The sequence below is a fragment of the Oncorhynchus mykiss genome, chromosome 25 (assembly GCF_013265735.2).
Source record: "Oncorhynchus mykiss isolate Arlee chromosome 25, USDA_OmykA_1.1, whole genome shotgun sequence".
NCBI lineage: Eukaryota > Metazoa > Chordata > Actinopteri > Salmoniformes > Salmonidae > Oncorhynchus > Oncorhynchus mykiss.
In genome coordinates this window covers 13,807,913-13,828,444 of record NC_048589.1, presented here as the reverse complement: position 1 = coordinate 13,828,444, position 20,532 = coordinate 13,807,913, and the positions used below count along the sequence as shown (strand labels likewise).

General features: G+C 43.1%; 1 protein-coding gene across 1 annotated transcript in view; it reads right to left on the bottom strand.

Annotated features, from left to right (window-relative positions):
• Positions 1–542: 542 nt before the first annotated feature.
• Positions 543–20,532, bottom strand: part of LOC110505388 (filamin-A-interacting protein 1) — a 35,433-nt gene continuing 15,443 nt past the window's right edge. Inside the window, exons 2-6 of the mRNA XM_021584571.2 lie at positions 16,184–16,474; positions 15,621–15,791; positions 15,184–15,362; positions 1,757–4,613; positions 543–1,281 (exon numbers count right to left, since the gene is read on the bottom strand). Coding sequence (XP_021440246.2) covers positions 1,084–1,281; positions 1,757–4,613; positions 15,184–15,362; positions 15,621–15,791; positions 16,184–16,471 — 3,693 coding nt within the window. The 5' untranslated portion in view covers positions 16,472–16,474 and the 3' untranslated portion in view covers positions 543–1,083. The remainder of the gene's footprint in view (positions 1,282–1,756; positions 4,614–15,183; positions 15,363–15,620; positions 15,792–16,183; positions 16,475–20,532) is intronic.

Sequence of the window (20,532 nt, the reverse complement as noted above, 5' to 3'; positions counted from 1 at the left end):
AATTAGCCATGGTGTCAACCAATCAGCTGCTTGGGGGATATCAGGAAGCCATTTCCTGAAATACACACTCAAATAAACTAACTACAACACAGAAACAGGGGAACGTAACAATTACAGAAACGGTGGCGGCGGGGGGTCAGGCAAACGACAGGTCAAGGGCAGGCAGAGGTCAGTAGTCCAGAACAGAGTCCGAAAGGTACAGAACAGCAGGCAGGCTCAGGGCAAACAGAGGTCAGTAATCCAGGGTGGTGAGACAAGGTACAGAACAGCAGGCAGAATGGTCAAAAACCAGGAAAGCTAGAAACCAGGCACAAGAAGACCGCTGGTAGGCTTGACGATTCAAAATGAACGGGCAACAAACAAACAGAGAACAGGCATAAGTACACTGGGGATAATGGGGAAGATGGGCGACACCTGGAGGAGGGTGGAGACAAGCACAAAGACAGGTGAAACTGATCAGGGTGTGACAAATATTATGAACTCAATGCATGTTTGCTCATAGCAATATTATCTGTTTAATATGCTGAAGTTGGTCATCTTTCAAAAAAGTATTTTATTTAAATGACATGTCATTACAAAAACCTTGACATAAAAAGGACACATTTCATGTGCCGCAAACCAAATGATTTGGCCTCAGTACTAAATGCTGTAACAAGCAGTACATAACTAATACATAAAGCAGTTAGTAGCAGCATTACCTAACAATCCACATGGGCTATATTCCCATAAAAATGCACACATGCCAATTGTTATCTAAGAAAGCAGTGAAGTTGATTTCATCGACATGAAAACAGAATAGAATTTGTTTAAAAAAATACATATACATAATTTCAAGTACAACATTTTATCGTATAATGTTTAGATATGTATATTGTTTCAGTTGGACGAAAACACAATGGTCAACAGCCTCCTGCTCAATAGAGAGGAGACAAATGACTTTCTCTTGTCTGAATATCCCCCCTCTCTCTTTCCGCCTCAGGGTACTTAATTTGAACTTTTACACTGAGCACCTCTGACCCATAGAACACTACCATGGTTGGCAGCTTGTTTGATTAATGTTCCCTGTTAGTGTCTCTGGCTCTATCAACTTTTCCCTCCATTTTGAAAGGCTGTTGTGCTGCTGATTGTGGATTTCTTAAGCTCTATCCTCATGGACTGGCTCTCTGCTCTCATTCCTCCAAACATCCCCAGAACTCCCAGCATGGTTTTGCCCGTCTTCAGGCTCTTGGAGATGGGGATACGGGTGAGCCCTGCCCGGGATGGGTGGGCATCATGCCCAGTCTGGGATATACAGGGATAGGATAGAGAGAGGATAGAAAGTGGCAAGGATGAGAGGAGAGGAGGCCACAACAGAGAAAAGGGTAGAAGAAAATGATAAATTACTAAGGGGGAAAATATATGACAACATTTCCCTTCAAGAACATTTACTATATGACCTGTAAATATTTAGTCCTTCTTTCAAGACCAAGTGAAGGAGTACTGTTTCTGTCAGACTATCCATCTGCCCAACAAAGACGGGACTGCTCAGTGAGACGCCACTGTGTCGCCCATCAATATGCTACGTAACAGAAAGGAAAGTACATGTCCACAATCTTCCAAAATTATTATTTTACCAGTTCATAAACATAATAATTTCATACATTTCCTTTAATTGGGGGTGAAGAGGGTTAATACAACATCAAAATGTATAAGCTTGAATGAGTGAGTTACAGGTTAACATAACAGCCAGGGGAATTTGTGTTATGAGGAGACTCACCACAGCTTGTGTTGGTCTGGCAGGGGTGGACGTGACTGGAGTGATAGTGATGCTGCTCATCACTTTACTGGGTGTGGTTTTGAGGGCTGTAGTGCTGTGGCGAGGGGAGCGCAACACTGTGCCCGTGGATAACGTCATTTCTCTGTTACACTCCGTTGCCACGCCGACAGGCCTAACCACCACCTTGGGGCCTGTGTTGTCGTTGTTGTTGTGGCCCTCAGAGGGGCTCTTATGGAACTGGGAGCCATGCAGGTGGATGTGGATCTTATTGTCCTCTGTGGTGGTAATGATACTGGTGTTGGAGTTGTACTTCCTGATCTGCGTGGGGACCATCTGTTTCTCAGGGGTGACCTTGAACATTGCCCGGGCCATGGTCATCTCATGGAGCTCTGGGGAGGCGGACATGTTGGACAGCATGGATGTGCTGACCGTCATGATAGATATAGGTGACATGGGCCTGCCTGAGGAGGAAGAGGAGGAGGAAGATGAGGAGGCCCTGCTGCACTCTGGTGACTTGGCCCTGGAGATGGTGGTGATGCTGACTGGGGACTTGGCCATCTCTGGTCCCCCTGGCCTGGCGCTGGCTCTGCCCCTTGAAGAGGTGGTGGTGTGGGTGGGAATGATGGTAATCCGAGACTTCTGGTGGACCTGTAGGGTGGAGCTGGAGTAAAGGTCCTCAGCAGTGGGACTGCTGATCTCCAGGGTAGCCATGCTGTTATGGTGGTCTGGGGTCACTCTGATGCGTAAAGGCTGCCCTTCCTTTTGGGACATGGTTAGCTCAGAATGCATGGATTCACTGTCGATACCCACAGACCTGTCCACATTACCACCCTGAGGAATATCTTCCCTCTTCCGCATCGAGGGAATCCAAGACTTCTTCATGCTGAGGTCAGTTGCAGCAGACAGTGAGAAGTGTTCTTGACCACCAGCTTTCTCTGTGGGTTTCTTGAGGCACTTCTGTCGAAGGTTACTCATGATGTGATTCTCTTCCTGGACAGACTTCCTGATGAACACAGCTGGTGTGTCCTCTTCTGCCATCTCAGTGGCCAGTGCATCAGTCTGCACTCCAGTGGACGCCATTGCGATGTCCACCATCCTCCTCCCATTCAGGCTGGGTCGTAGAGTGCGGCTGTGGCGCTTGGTCACCTCCAGCTCTTTGGTGAGGTGGAGGACCTCAATGCTCATCTTGTTCTTCTTCTCCTTTTCCTCTAGGAACCTCTGCTGGAGGAAGGAGTAGTTCACTTCGAGCTGAGAGAGCTGGTCTTTTTTGATCATCAGCTCGTGGATCTTCTCCTTGAGGGCTACTATGTCATTCTGCAAGTCTCTGGTTTTGGCCTCTTCTGTCTTGTAGCGCTGTCGTAGGTCTACTTCTTGGCTCTCTACCTCTCCTTTCTCTATGCCTTTATTCAGGGCAATCTGACTCTTCATCTCCTCCACCTGCTGGGAGAGAATGTGGGCCTTGTTTTGTTCTGTCAGGAACTTTTTCTCCAGCAGGTCGTACTGATCCTCTGTCTTTATCAAATCTCCCTCCACAACCTCCAGCTGCTTGAGGCGTTTTTTTAATTGCTCTATTTCAAATGTTAGCTCCTTCACCCTGTTGTACTCTTTCAAACCCCCATCTGACAATCTTCCCAGTTCCCTCTTTGCTATGTTATGTTTGCCTATATTTCCTTCCTCCTCCAATCCATCCAACCTCTTGTTCATTTGGCTGACTTTGTAGCTAAGATCCTTGCTCTTTTCCATTTCACAAGCAAGCCTAGTACTAAGCTCTCCTTTCTCTCTGGTGAGGGTCCCTACCTTGGCTTCCATTTCTGATTTCAACTTCAGGAGCTTTTTACTCTCCTCTATTAATCTCTCAGTCACTTCCATAACCTTGCCCTGCTCAGCCTTGAACATCTTACTCAAATCACAATTATTGTCCTCTAACTTCATTCTCTCCATCAAATTGTTCCTCTCATCAACCATTACCACAGTGAATGACTTCATCTTCGCCAGGTCATCTTTAAGGCTCTGCTCAGTCTTTTCCAGTCTCAGCTCAGAAGATTCCATCTCTTTCATGCGTATCTTAACTGCTACCAGTTCATCGGTGAGCTCCTTCGACATGCCCTTCCCTCTCTCCAGAGTGGAGTGTAACTGGGAGCACTCTGCCTTGCTGGCATCGAACTCCCCCTCTAGTCTCTCCAGCTTCACCATCCTTCTCTGGAGCTTCTCCACCTGCAGTTTGAGTTCTTTCCTTTGGCTCTCCTCTTCCTGCAGCCTCTTCCTCATCTCTCTGTACTGGACCTCTGTCTTGGTGATTTCCTCGTCTTGCCCTTTCATCTCAAATACCTGTTTGCGGAAGTTCTCCAGTTCTGTCATTAGGTTAGAGTTCCCACACTCCCCTTTGCTGGTCTTATCCCTCAGCTCGTGCAGCTCCTTTTCTGACCTCCTCAGTGCTACGTTGCTCTCCTCCAGCTCCTCCAGTTTGAGGGTGAGTCCAGACAGCTTGGCATCCAGCTGGCGGTTCTGGAACTCCTGGCTGACCATCTTGGCTGTCATCTCCTCTTGCTCCTGGATGAACTTGGCCTGGTGTTCCTTCAGCTTGCCCTCCAAGCTCAGGGCCCTCTGGCAGTCCTCCTGTGCTCGGCAGCTGGTGTCGTTCAGGGTCTGCTCCCTCTCCTGCAGCTGCTGGTTCAGCTCCTGGACCCTCTGGCTCTGCTGGTCCATCTGCTCCAGGTGGAGTTGCCGCTCATCCACCAGCATCAGGGCAAAGGACTTCAGTTTGACCAGCTCCTCTCTTACTTTCTCCAGACGCTTGGCGTGCTCCTTCTCTTTACGCACCTGGCAGGCTTTCTCATCCTCCAGCAACCTCTTCAATCTGTGAAGAGAGAACAAAACAATAGATGAAGGATAAGTAAGGATGTGTGTAATGTTTTGCTGCACTGTACATCCTGGAAGTAGCAGTGTTTCATATGGTGTATCATACTGTATCACAAAGAAAAATATAATTTCTAAATGTTTCACTTTAGCCGAGCTTGATACTTTGTATTACCTGCATGTTTTGAATTTCTACAGAAATGTCAAACCATAGAACATTTGATTCACATGACAGAAGTGATTGAACTCATCATACAGTAAGCTGCCACGAAAGGTACAGTGTTTAAGATACAATTTATTTGCAATATATAACTACTGGTATTCACTGCTGCAACATACTCTTTGTGATGAATGCATGCATACATCAATCGAAAGATATACATTATTTTCTCATGCTCCCAATTAATGCACCTGGTAGATGTTAAATGAACACAGAGGAAATCAAGCTCTATTACTGCATAATGGATGGTCAGGATAACGTCTCTGATCTGTTCAGTCTCTGATCTGATCCATCATTGTGGTTCCCTGTGATTTAAAAAAAAATGTATCTTGCTTTATCCGGATTCTCTTTGGTTCAGCTCACCATGCCTCTCACACTTCATTTGGCAAATAACTGCAGCACACTGAAAGAGGTAGTACACTAGGAAAAATTGCCAAAAACTCCCTCACTGTTTTCCATCCTTGCTTCTGGAATTAAGACTGAGAACTGAGATTTTGACTAAAACGCCAGTGAGCAATCTCTTTTTCTCTCTGCTTCTTTTTCTGCTGTGCATGTCCATATGAGGAATCTCAGCAGACAGAGAAAGCCAGTAACAAGTTACATACAAAATACACTGAATGCATAGTTGTCTTGGGAACATTCCATATTTTGCCTGAAGTGCACACTTTATATAAAAATACAGTACATCTCACACTGAGCTGCAATATCAAGCGAGAAACACGATCCGATGACAGTACATATCATGTCAGCAGAAACAGCTGAACTCTAAACAACTTAGACACCATTCAAAACGTACCCACTATTCTTGATGCATTACAGGAGAGTCCATGTCTAACATGTTTGCCATAGTAGATGATCCACTCCAAGTTCAGAGTTGGCATAGACCCCCTTTTACACTGGAACTCTACCATCACATTCCAAGCCTGTCATCAGGACACAATGAAAGGTGAATAAAAATGGTGTGTAGCACCGGACCTTCAGCTAGTCACCTCGCTCATATTCGGCAGGCAGAGCTCTGTGGGGCTCTGGTTTGGACTGTGAGAGGGTGGGAGGGACCCTGGCCAGAGGGTAGGAGGGACCCTGGCGTTCTTTACACTCCTCCTCAATTTGTTTCCCCCTTTTTTGTGTTCACTTACAGGCATTGCGGGGCTTGTTTCAAGGGAAAGGGCTCCTTCACACAGGCTGTCACAATAGCCTATTTACACAAGTAATTCAGACACACAGTACATCTTACTCAGTCATGTCTCCATTATTGAAGTTACTTCTTATATTAATTAAGGTGGTTTCTATAGAGACAGCGCTGTTTTGGCTAAGCCAAATTATGTTCATGGAAAACAATGCAAAGTACCCACATGAAAAAAATACTATGGTATACTATGGTCAAAATACTGTAGTATTACTATATTTATACACTATAGTACATTGTTTCTGCAGACTTTACTGTGGTATTCACTGTTGTCTTCTTGCGGACATGACTGTAGAATGCTATAGTATTCACTATAGTGTTTTTGCAGACTTGACTGTACTATAGTATTCAATATTTTTGCATGCATGACTGTAGTATACTATAGTATTCACTGACGTGTTTTTGCAGACATGACTGCAATATACTTTAGTATTTACTGTAGTGTTTTTGCACACTTTACTGTAGTATTCAATGTCATTTTTTTGTGGACATTGTTGTAGTATATTGTCAGGGCCGGCTTTAGCCTTTTGGTAGCCCTAAGCGAGATTTGGTTGACGGCGGAGAGAAAAATGCACATTTTAAAGTTAATTTCTTGCAATTCTACCAGAGAACGTTTTAAGCAGGTTATTTTTTCCAGTTCTACACATTTTACCATAACTTATGTGTAACGGATGTGAAACGGCTAGCTTAGTTAGCGGTGCGCGCTAAATGTTCTTTGTCCGTAGTTTATGCCTGCCCATACTGTATCCCCACCGCCACCATGGGGCACTCTGTTCAAAACGTTGATATCAGCAAACCGCTTGCACACACAACGCAACAACAAGTACACGTGGTCTGCGGTTGTGAGGCCGGTTGGACGTACTCCGGTTGGAGGCGGCTTAGAGAAATTATCATTAAATTATCTGGCAACAGCTCTGGTGGACATTCCTGCAGTCAGTATGCCAATTGTACGCTCCCTCAACTTGAGACGTGTGGCATTATTGTATGACAAGACTGCACATTTAAGAGTGGCCTTTTATTGTCCCCAGCACAAGGTAAACCTGTGTAATGATCATGTTTTTTTTATCAGGTTCTTGATATGTCACACCTGTCACACCACACCAAAGGAGAAATGCTCATTAACAAGGATCTAAACACAATTTGTGAAATAATATTTTTGTGCATATGGAATATTTCTGGGATCTTTTATTTCAGCTCATGAAATAGGACCAACACTTTACATGCTGTGTTTATATTTTTGTTCAGTGTATTTCCATTGTGGTCCTGTTTCAAACATAGCTGCGTTTACACAGACAACCCAATTCTCTAGTATAGTATTCTACACAGTACACTACAACATTTTAATGTAAGCACTACATGGTCAAGGATACTAGTGTATAGTATTCTACAGCACAAAATATTATAGTAAGTATTACAAGATCTAGGGATGTTACAGTGTCTAGTATAAAATTATCCAGTATACTTCAACATTCTATAGTAAGCACTACACGATCGAGGGATATTACAGTGTCTAGTATAGAATTCTCCAGTATACTACAATATTCTATAGTAAGCACTACACGATCGAGGGATATTACAGTGTCTAGTATAAAATTATCCAATATACTACAACATTCTATAGTAAGCACTACACGATCGAGGGATATTACAGTGTCTAGTATAGAATTCTCCAGTATACTACAACATTCTATAGTAATCACTACACGATCAAGGGATATTACAGTGTCTAGTATAGAATTCTCCAGTATACTACAACATTCTATAGTAAGCACTACACAATCGAGGGATATTACAGTGTCTAGTATAGAATTCTCCAGTATACTACAACATTCTATAGTAAGCACTACACGATCGAGGGATATTACAGTGTCTAGTATAGAATTCTCCAGTATACTACAACATTCTATAGTAAGCACTACACGATCGAGGGATATTACAGTGTCTAGTATAGAATTCTCCAGTATACTACAACATTCTATAGTAATCACTACACGATCAAGGGATATTACAGTGTCTAGTATAGAATTCTCCAGTATACTACAACATTCTATAGTAAGCACTACACGATCGAGGGATATTACAGTGTCTAGTATAGAATTCTCCAGTATACTACAACATTCTATAGTAAGCACTACACGATCGAGGGATATTACAGTGTCTAGTATAGAATTCTCCAGTGTTATTATTATAATAAAACTAGAGTGACACCTCAAGCACTGCAATGTAGTGCCTTAGACTGCTGTGCCACTCGGGAGGCCCCAGTATACTCCAGTATTTCCACAAAATTCTTTAGTAAGCTCTAATCAATCGAGGGATACTACAGTGTATAGTATAGAATTCTACAGTGTATAGACACAAGTCTATAGTAAGCACTAAACTATCAAAGGACACTACAGTGTGGAATACAGGATTCTACAGTATATTACAGTTTACTACAGAATTTTATAGAAATCTAGAGTAAGTACTCTAGTATTTAATATTTTATGTGGGTAGCCTGTGGTCAATCTCCTAATACCCCTCCCTATAGACAGGAAATGATCTGGTCAGACGGGAAGCTATAAACTCAGTGGTATAGGAGAGAGGACGGTGAGTCTGTCTGCTGTAGTGTCACCTTGGGAGAAGTGGATCAGTGGTCTGCTCGGTGTAAACTGACGTATAATGGGGAAAACAGATAGGGATGAGCCAGTTCCGCTCCCTGGAGGAGACTCTGTAACGAGTCAGATGTACAGACAGACAGGAACCCTGAAAATGCTTTTCTGAGGTGCTGAACGATATGGTGACCAAGTGGATCAGTACAGAGCATGGTTCCCCAACTGAATTTGGCACACGGGTGGTTTTATTCCAGACGCCAAATTTTCTGAGCAATTGTATTTATTTTGGGGATTTTTTGGGGGGTGCACATAAAAGACACCATAAAAAAAAACCAGGAAATCAGGCCCAAGTGATCTTAATTTTCTAAATCTGTTGCCAAATATTCCCACGCATAATAAAGAGACACGTGATCGTATACAAATTGTATGCAAATGTAGCCAGGTTGGAAATTATTGTTTTAGTCAAATATTATATCTGTTTGGGCTTCTTGCGGTCAATTTGCAGGCTACAAATTATTTGTAATTATATTCTGGCCCCCGATCATCTGCTCAAGAAAAAAACATGGCATCTAGCTGATGATCCCTGGGATATAGACAGTAGGCCTAGTACTCTAAACCTTACAGACAAACAAACGTCTATCTTCACCACAACAAACACAATTAAGGGCAATGTAATTCACTATCCCTTAAACAGCGGATCATAGTTGACCTCAATACAGAGGATGCGTTGAATTCAAGATTACAGTAGTGAAGATCCTTAGTTTATGCTGTGAGTTTATGAGCATCTGTTCCCCTCAAAACCCGCTGCAAAGTCAGATTACCACCATGGCTGGCTACTGTACAGAGGGTCACCCAGCCTCCACTTGATCTTCATACATACTGTATTTACACGTTCATAAATTATTGACACCTAAGCAATCAGCACTCTAAAATTACCCTCAAGCAAAGGTCACAGGCATGATGTCACTGTCAATGGTGCCTACAGCAGCGAGGTCACATGGGAGAGAAGTCACACCTGACCTTCAGGTGTAAAATAGTGCTCCTATCTCCCTGGAGACCCAGTCAGTCAAGAGGGAGTAACTGTGGTAAAAAAAAAGGCTACTAGAGACCCTGCCAGACCAATCAGAGGTGTAACAATGTCCTCAGGAGCCCCTTTATATGATCTAAGGCCAAGTTAGACTCCAACAAGGAGCAGCATTGACCTTTTAACAACCAGACTATACTTTAATGAAGTTAGTTCACCAGCATGATGAGTTATGTACCACACAGCCTGCTAGTGTGTAAGGAAACATGGGTGGAATGGTATCAGCTCTGTTTGGTCATAGATTCAGGATGGTAGGTGTCCAGTTACTTTCCAAGTGATTGTAACTTTAATAATGACTTGGTCTATATGGAATTGAAGAGTTTCTTTCCAAAAAAGCTATATATCCATTGTCAGAAAAGTTGGTCAATTAGATTGGTCAAGTTGGTCAATTTAATTTCATAAGAATTTATGAAAGAGATTGGTGTGTTTTTTCAAATATGTAATCAGGGCATGTTCAATGACAGACATTTGATTTTGTTATTTCTTTAAAATCTATCACTTGATGGTTTCATTTCAGAGAGACAAATAATCATGTTTTTTTTCTTCTTAAAATGCTATATATCCGCCTCGCTCTCAGATAAATAAGTAGTACTGCTAGGTTTTACATTCAAATGTAACAAATAACTAAATGTTTAATAAATACCTGTACAAATGATAGATTTGTGACCTCAATATTTAAACCATGTTGAAAAAGAATGAGATCTGTATATAACACATTTACATTGGACATTATAGTCATTTAGCAGATGCTCTTATCCAGAGTGACTTACAGTAAGTGCATTCATCTAAAGATAGCTACAGTAGGAGAGACAACCACATAACACAGTTAAATAAACTACTAGATACGAACATTCAATTCCAGCTAAACAATGGATATAAAGCCTCGGACAAAAAAATATACATTTTCACATACATCTAACTTCTATTAATAAGAAATCTGAGAACAGTCATATTTTACACACACATGAAGGTACCCATAAGCCATCATTTCTGATGAAAAACACAAATGTGAAAAATTGGTGGATATACTATAGCATTTGTCCTCACAACCTAAACAGGGCAAACTCCTGAACTCGCTTGACCACTTCTTCAGGAGCAATCAACAGTGGGTCCCTAAGAAAACAGATTTTCACGGTGGAACAACATTTCAATCATCCTGTGTTTCCCTGAGGAATGTAGTTGGAGGCGCAACAGCCTGTATGTGTCAGGGGCCTGTGGATTGAAGCTGACGCTGCCTGTCAAAACAAAGCCTTCGACTGTAATCCCTGCTCTTGAGGGGGAAAAGCATTACAGTAAGTGCTCAGCAGGATCTATACAGTATGGCCCAATCCCAAATCAACCCCTAGACCCTAGGCCCTATGCACTTGTGGATATCGGAGAGGACTTGATGGGTCTTAGTAAATTGCTTATACCTATCAAATCCTCTCAGATATCCACAGGTGAATATGCCGTATGGTCTAGGGATTGATTTGGGATTGGGCACACTTCTCATTGGCATTGTGTTAACAGAAGGGCACTAGAAGCGAGGCTAAGTAAGGTTGAGCTACTTTAATTTTAGAGCACCCAATGTGTGGAACACAAGGCGGTGTCGTTTTGATCACAATGGCGGCTAGTGGTATTAAATGCCTATCTTATGAATACTTGTGTCAACCACAGCAACTGGCTTCTATTTCTTCATTCACAACATACTATATGTGTAATAGAGTGAGTGTAAATATAGTGCACTGTATCACTGAAAATCTGTGGTTTTATATAAAGATAACACTCGAGAATCTGAGATATTTCTTCCTTTAATCATGCACATACTTTTCTATGCCAAATAAAGTGAGTGATTAGGGCTGTTGGCTATATGTCGTGAGTATAGTTCGTAACCCCTTCTCTCCAAATTCCTTCAGTAGTCTGGTGTATGACCCGATAGGTGTTTTCGTTTTTCTCCTTTCACACTCACACAATTTAGTGAGATATCTGAATGAACAGGTGTGAGATGGATGGACATTCCTCCCACTTCACACTGACAGACAGAAACATCAAAACAGTGATGACCCTCTACCTGGCATGGGAGTGTGTGTGACTCAAGGCCAGGGGAATGTGGGCTCAGCCAGTGCTGATAGGAGAGTTAAAACACACAGCTGTTGGCACTAAGAGGAGGTTGTGGAGAGCAGGCTGAACACTGGCCAACCAGGACAGCGAAACAACCTGGCAGAGGAGGTCACCGCTAACACCTACTGTAAGATAAACTGGAGATACAGTAGACCTACCTAGTGAAACCTGTAAACCTCATATACGCCTTCCATGCTTTTAGAATGAAAGTCTCTGTTCACTCATACTGTGCAAATTGTACATACAGTGCCTTGCGAAAGTATTCGGCCCCCTTGAACTTTGCGACCTTTTGCCACATTTCAGGCTTCAAACATAAAGATATAAAACTGTATTTTTTTGTGAAGAATCAACAACAAGTGGGACACAATCATGAAGTGGAACGACATTTATTGGATATTTCAAACTTTTTTAACAAATCAAAAACTGAAAAATTGGGCGTGCAAAATTATTCAGCCCCTTTACTTTCAGTGCAGCAAACTCTCTCCAGAAGTTCAGTGAGGATCTCTGAATGATCCAATGTTGACCTAAATGACTAATGATGATAAATACAATCCACCTGTGTGTAATCAAGTCTCCGTATAAATGCACCTGCACTGTGATAGTCTCAGAGGTCCGTTAAAAGCGCAGAGAGCATCATGAAGAACAAGGAACACACCAGGCAGGTCCGAGATACTGTTGTGAAGAAGTTTAAAGCCGGATTTGGATACAAAAATATTTCCCAAGCTTTAAACATCCCAAGGAGCACTGTGCAAGCGATAATATTGAAATGGAAGGAGTATCAGACCACTGCAAATCTACCAAGACCTGGCCGTCCCTCTAAACTTTCAGCTCATACAAGGAGAAGACTGATCAGAGATGCAGCCAAGAGGCCCATGATCACTCTGGATGAACTGCAGAGATCTACAGCTGAGGTGGGAGACTCTGTCCATAGGACAACAATCAGTTGTATATTGCACAAATCTGGCCTTTATGGAAGAGTGGCAAGAAGAAAGACATTTCTTAAAGATATCCATAAAAAGTGTCGTTTAAAGTTTGCCACAAGCCACCTGGGAGACACACCAAACATGTGGAAGAAGGTGCTCTGGTCAGATGAAACCAAAATTGAACTTTTTGGCAACAATGCAAAACGTTATGTTTGGCGTAAAAGCAACACAGCTCATCACCCTGAACACACCATGCCCACTGTCAAACATGGTGGTGGCAGCATCATGGTTTGGGCTTGCTTTTCTTCAGCAGGGACAGGGAAGATGGTTAACATTGATGGGAAGATGGATGGAGCCAAATACAGGACCATTCTGGAAGAAAACCTGATGGAGTCTGCAAAAGACCTGAGACTGGGACGGAGATTTGTCTTCCAACAAGACAATGATCCAAAACATAAAGCAAAATCTACAATGGAATGGTTCAAAAATAAACATATCCAGGTGTTAGAATGGCCAAGTCAAAGTCCAGACCTGAATCCAATCGAGAATCTGTTGAAAGAACTGAAAACTGCTGTTCACAAATGCTCTCCATCCAACCTCACTGAGCTCGAGCTGTTTTGCAAGCAGGAATGGGAAAGAATTTTAGTCTCTCGATGTGCAAAACTGATAGAGACATACCCCAAGCGACTTACAGCTGTAATCGCAGCAAAAGGTGGCGCTACAAAGTATTAACTTAAGGGGGCTGAATAATTTAGCACGCCCAATTTTTCAGTTTTTGATTTGTTAAAAAAGTTAGAAATATCCAATAAATGTCGTTCCACTTCATGATTGTGTCCCACTTGATGTTGATTCTTCACAAAAAAATACAGTTTTATATCTTTATGTTTGAAGCCTGAAATGTGGCAAAAGGTCGCAAAGTTCAAGGGGGCCAAATACTTTCACAAGGCACTGTAGCTAGTACCCGATGAAGCCCCCCCGCTGACTTTATCTGCTTCCCTAAGGGTGGTCAATGTGTAAGGGCCTTACAGTAAGGCTTTCATCAGACCGTCTGAAGGTTCATTAAAGGGAGATCCTGGGGTTGTTATCTCTCTCCAACTGAGAATGGAACCTGTTGTCTGGGGTTATGCATGCTTAGGGTCAACCTCAGTCAGGTGTCAATCAAACACAACATGGGCAAATGTCAGGTTCAAGTCCGTTGTAATGAACACAATCAATGTACAGTAAGTACTTCATCGCCATCTCCTTTTCTCCTCTTTATCCCTCCTTCTCTGGGGCTTCTTCCACTGTCTGATGGCGGCTCTTCTGACAGTGATGTAGCCTTCACGGTATGTCTCCAGAGTTGTCCAATAGAAGCGAAGGAGAAAGGGCTGTGAAAGGGGCTGTGGAGCAGTGAGAGTACAGTGGTCTGGGAGATGCTGTTTGATGTTTTATAGCTTATGAAACGCAGCTGGGGATCCACTCTGGCCTGTGGCCTGCAGATGACTTGGTGTGGGGAACATATACACACACTGGTGCACGCACACACACGTGCACGCACACAGGTTGACTGTATACAGTGCACACTTGCACACACACACACTCACGCAAAAACACAGCTTAGTTCTAGCACATCATTTATAAACCTGAGTAAATGGTCCGTGTCCAGAGGCGGCTGGTACTGCACAGTAACCCTTAGCACAAGAGAACAGTTAACACTGTGCAAGGGCCCTTTATACTGCTGCTGGAGCCAAAGGAACTGCGTGGATTTATGGGCTTTCAGGTTTTCCATGCGTCCATTGAGCAAGTCGCTGCACTGGGAAGCAACAAGTCTGCTAAAGTGAGCTGGCCCTCTGTCTTTACAGGTCCTGACCATACGATAGGTGTCATACAGTATAGACCATGATGATCAGTGTCAATGGGAGTCACAGAGTTGGGTCATGGTGAGGTACTGCCTAGCTCACACTGGTCAGATGAACTCACTCATCCCTCTGTGTGAGTAGTTTAATCAGCTAGCAGGTCTCACAGGGATGGGGACTCTCTCATGCATGTTTGATCCCTTGGTGATGGGCAATGTTGCCTCATCACTAACTCTGTTTTTTTACCTTTATTTAACAAGGCAAGTCAGATAAGAATAAATTCTTATTTTCAATGACAGCCTAGGATCAGCGGGCTAACTGCCTTATTCAGGGGCAGAACGACAGAGTTTTTACCTTGTCAGCTCAGGGATTCGATCTTGCAACCTTTCGGTTACTAGGCCAACACTCTAACCACTAGGCTACCTGCTGCCCCTTATGCCTAAAACCTTTTCTTACTTCCATTCTTTCAGTTTTGGGTCCCCCCAAAAATGTACTTATATATAATAATATAGGCCATTTGGCTGACGCTTTTATCCAAAGCGAATTACAATCATGCGTGCATACATTTGACTTGCGGGAATTGAAGCCAATATCCTGTCTACAGAGCCCATCCCCTTTTCTCATCCTCTCACCTCTCTCTCTCCTGCTCCAGTAGGTTAGTGAAGTTGTCACTCTTGCTCATGTAGTCAGTGTGTTTGCGTTTCTCATTGTCCAGCTCGTGCACGGTGCGCCGGTGACACTTCTCAACCAATAGAAGCTGTTCCAGCATGCGCCGGTACGTGTCCTTGTGTTTCTCCTGTAGATGATCCAGCTGAGACACACACACAACACAGAATCTTATGAGACTGTTACTCTGAGAGTCAGCCACTGCACTTAAGTCTTGCTGACCTATGCATCCTAACTTTAAAACTAAGAAATTGTTAGAATAATGCAAAAAAATATGAAATAAATAATAATCTTCAACCAGATTTGTCTGTTTGAAGAAAGAAAAAAACAATACTACAGTCAATAAATGTTACAGTATAAGCACTTCCTAAGGTTAATAAGTATCTGTTAGTAGGTGACTAACTTCAGCCATTGGCCTCGGGTAGACATTGTCATTGTGTATCCGGATGGTGGTGAGAAGGCTGTCTCTCTGTAAGGCCTGGAGGGCCGTGGTAGGAACTGCAGAACCATAGTGGGACTCCAGAGTCTTCCGTGTCTTCTCAGTCTTCAGCACACAGATAACATCCTCCATCGCCTGGGGGTTGCACCAATAAAAAACAAACAATGTTAGTACTCTGGGAAAAACGTGCAATTGTTTATTAGGATCTCCTTTAGCCCACCAAAGGACAACTCTTCCAAGTCCTTAATTGCATGTTATAAAACAGCATTTAGACAGGTTTTCTCTGTGTTAGTACCAACATCAGCCACTAGAGAGAGCTGTAATGTAGAGAAATTGTAAATAAATTGTAATTTTGGACTATAGTATTGTGAGGGTTTACAATAAAATCATGGCAATACGTTCCACCTAGTGGATAATACAAGTAAACAACATCCCAGCTGACAAGATTTGTGGTCCAACCCACAGTTAGCTATAAATCTATGTACAATATGAGCGTATGGTAGTTTATCAACATGAGTGAGACTCACCTGAACCTCACATTCCATGACACCTAGCAGCCTCAGAAGGTCCTCTTTAGTAAAGTTGATGATTCCCAGTCTTTGGTCACTAGTCCCTGAGCTGTCCTCAGTTGACTTCTCTATGTCAGAGACCACCAACCCCTCCACTTCCTCATTGTTTGGTTGAACTTTGACCTTTAGGCTCTTTATAGGTGCATGCAGATTTACTTCCTCTTCTTGGTTTATGTCATGCATTGCCTGGGGAACCCTCAGTACTCCATTGGCTGGGCTTTCCACCCCACTGCTCTTGGATCTCATCCTCTACCCGTGCAGAGAAAAATAACAGAGGAAATCATATTTTAATCCTGTGCTTTGCTCTACCTGTGCAGCAATGAATACAAATGAAGGAACATGTCAACTAAATAATCAATGAACTTAATGTCAACAGAATCAGTGCAAACTTAGAGAGAGAGAGAGAGAGAGAGAGAGAGCGAGAGAGAGAGAGAGAGAGAGATCCTGGACTACATTCTACTCCGATTGTAGACACATCACTTTAGTTTAAGGGCCTTGGCCTTTAAAACTCATCTTCATACCCCCCCCTCCCCTTCCTCTGCCTTTCTCACCCACTTCTATTCAATGACAGGAGGCAAACAGGCTGAATTAGAGCTACATGAGGAAGTGTACTGTATTATCAGGTGTAATATCTCGGTTAACCCAGAGCTAAAGTCTCATGTAATTGGTCAGCTGCTCTATGAAGTTCTGCGCCCATACATGTTAAGAGAAGAGATGAAGAGATGCTGCAACCAGGAGTGGAACCGGAACGAGGCACTCCACCCTCACTCTTTACAAGTTACGGGTAAAGTCTATAGGCCGAAGGCCCTCTCCCCTTCCGTAATTCTTCAGAATCTATACACCTGCGAAATCGGGATTTATTCATATAACCAGTGACGAAAAACCCAAGCGCTGGAACTATTGCTGCTCTTCAGCTATCAGTGCAGATAGTATAAAAAGACAGATCTATGGTATCATTTATGTTTATGTAGTCTGTACATGAGATTATCAGGTGTAAAGTCAACCAAAACAATACTCCAAGGCAGCATGTCCTTCATCTGTCATTTCTCTAATCTATACGAGCTCAGCCAAATATTCAACATGCAAAATCACTCAACAGGGTGTGTGTGTTTCTGACATGCCCTGTTCTTTCACAGAGGCCGTATCTCATGCTGGGTGGTGACACTTTGGATGGGAGGACACTGGAAAATATGCAACACCCCTGGGTGTTTGGCCTGTTTTGTCATGCAAATCAGAACAACATCTGGGATCCAACTCAAAAAGAAATACAGGCCTATAAACTATGTTGGCATATGCATCATATTATGCAGTAAGACCAGTAGGGTCATCTTTAGAGTTACATTGCATTCATGTTCTGTTGAGTCATCTCTGTGTCCATTGGGGTCAAGTGCACTGCACACAAAATAGGTAATCAGTGCATGTGTCTGTATGCGTGTGCGTTAAAACTTGTGTGTGTTAAAACTCTTTTAAACTTCATAGAGCTTCTCTCCTTGCCCCTGAAGGAGTTGCGATTAATGGAACAACTACAGGCCCCTGATATTGAGAGAGTGTTCTTTCTGTAATCAAGTTCTGATACAGTATGACATCAGTACTTGTAATTATTCACAGATAAGGAACAAATCCCCTGTACCTCCCAGGTGATGTCATACGACCCCTGACCCATGACTCATGCTCTGAGCCGTCCTGAGCTGAGTGAGATCACAGAACTGACACTCATTCTCTCTTCCCTCAACCGCTCCACTGCTGTCTCTGCTCTGAGATCAGTTAGAGGTTCAATTAGATGTGCGACCCGCTTCCGTCTGCAGACTGCAGATCTTAACCACCTCCCTGGGACCTTTGAAACAACGCAACCCGGCACCAGAACAGCACTACAGTGGGACTGTGAACATCAAGAAAGAACAGTCTAACTCGTTGTAACCTTGATGAAAACAAGATGTTCAATAGGAAAGTTACGAGACTGGGAGCAAACCAGGCCTGCACCAATGACTGTATGTACAGTACCAGTCAGAAGTTTGGACACACCTACTCATTCAAGGGTTTTTCTTTATTTTTACTATTTTCTACATTGTAGAAGAATAGTGAAGACATCAAAACTATGAAATAACACGTATGGAATCAAGTAGACACCAAAAATGTCACGTCTGCTCTCGCTCTTCCCTCCCCTGGCGCTTGAGGGCGCCAGGCTGTCCTGCATCACACACTCCTATCGTCCATTACGCACACCTGCTTCCCCTCGTCACGCGCGTCAGCGATATTGGACTCACCTGGACTCATTCATCACCTGTTTATTTCCTCTCCTATATTTGTCAGTTCCCTGCTCTGTTCCCCACTGCTGTATTAATTGTTTTTTGTTTGTGTTACTCGTTTGCTGACGCTGCTCCTGTCTCGTTCCATGTCTGTTCTATATTAAATGTTTGACTCCCCGTACCTGCTTCGTCTCTCCAGCGTCATCCCATGTGACAAAAAAAAGTGTAGCCACACTTTGCCTTGATGACAGCTTTGCACACTCTCTGCATTCTCTCAACCAGCTTCATGAAGTAGTCACCTGGAATGCATTTCAATTAAAAGGTGGTGCCTTGTTAAAAGTTCATTTGTGGAATTTCTTTCCTTCTTAATGCGTTTGAGCCAATCAGTTGTGTTGTGACAAGGTAGGGGTGGTATACAGAAGATAGCCCTATTTGGTAAAAGACCAAGTCCATATCATTATCAAGGCTCAGGCTAAGACCCAGATGCAGACACAGGAGGTGGATAGTACGAGTCTCAGAGTTTATTATAGTACAAGGTGCAGGCAAAAGGTAAGTCGAAGCAGGAAAAGAGTCGTAATCCAAATCAGAGTCAGGCAGGTACAGGACGGCAGGCAGGATTAGGGTCAGGACAGGCAGAAATGTCAGAACTGGGAAGACTAGGTAACACAATAACAAGAGCCAGCAATTACAGGAACAAGCTGGTAGGACTTGACGGGACAAGGCATACTGGCAACAGAGAAACAGAAAACGTAGGTATAAATACACAGGGAGTAATGGGGGGAGATGGGAGACACCTGGAGGGGGGTGGAGACAAGCACAAAGACAGGTGAAACAGATCAGGGTGTGACAATTATGGCAAGAACATCTCGAATAAGAAAAGAGAAACAACTGTCCATCATTACTTTAAGACAAGGTCAGTCAATACGGAACATTTCAAGAACTTTGAAAGTTTCTTCAAGTGCAGTCACAAAAACCATCAAGCGCTATGATGAGGACTGTCTCTCATGAGGACCACCACAGGAAAGGAAGACTCTGCTGCAGAGGATAAGTTCATTAGAGTTACCAGCCTCAGAAATTACAGGCCAAATAAATGCTTCACAGAGTTCAAGTAACAGACACATCTCAACATCAACTGTTCAGAGGAGACTGCGTGAATCAGACCTTCATGGTCAAATTGCTGCAAAGAAACCACTAATAAAGAAGGAGGAGGTGTGATGGTGTGGGGATGCTTTGCTGGTGACACTGTATGTGATTTATTTAAATTTCAAGGCACACTTAACCAGCATGGCTACCACAGCATTCTGCAGCTATACGCCATCCCATCTGGTTTGGGATTAGTGGGACAATCATTTGCACACACCCCCCTCCCCCCTCCCACCTTCTGACCAACACTTCTAACACACGCAAATAGTGATCAGCGTTGCCGTGCGAACATGAGTGGTAGTGGAAAATGAAGTTGGCCTACAGTAGTTGGCCTACAGTAGTTGGCCTACAGTAGATGGCCACTAGTAGTTGGCTACCAGTAGTTAAGAGAGGGTGTAAAAGGTCAGAGGGGAATCAGACACAATCAATGCTGACCATATCTTGAGTGCTCATACTTCTACCATAAATTTCAAAACATAACTCTGGATAATGTTTTGAACTCTTGCTCAGGACATGAACTTGAGGGCATTCAATGTGTCACTTGCATTTGTTATTGAAGTGCATGCATACTTCCAGTTACGTAACTATGCAACAGCTTTTTAGAGTAAAAGTATCACTTCTCCCTAGCTCTCTGGCGTTCATCTTCCATTTAACTTTGGATAAACACTTCAGCTCCAACTTCTGGCTCCTTTGGCTTCCACCTATGATTCCAAACTCCAAGAACACTATTATTTTCCCTCCAGCACAGTTTAATTAAACCATTTCTTATTCCCACATTTCCGTGGGTATTGTGTAATGCTGTCAGCTGGGACATGCATTACTTTGATTCAGTAGTAATGAGCTGATTGAGCCGTGAAAAGCCCAACATTCACAAGGAACTGAGGTTAGATAGATAACCGGCTGGACACTGTTGATTGA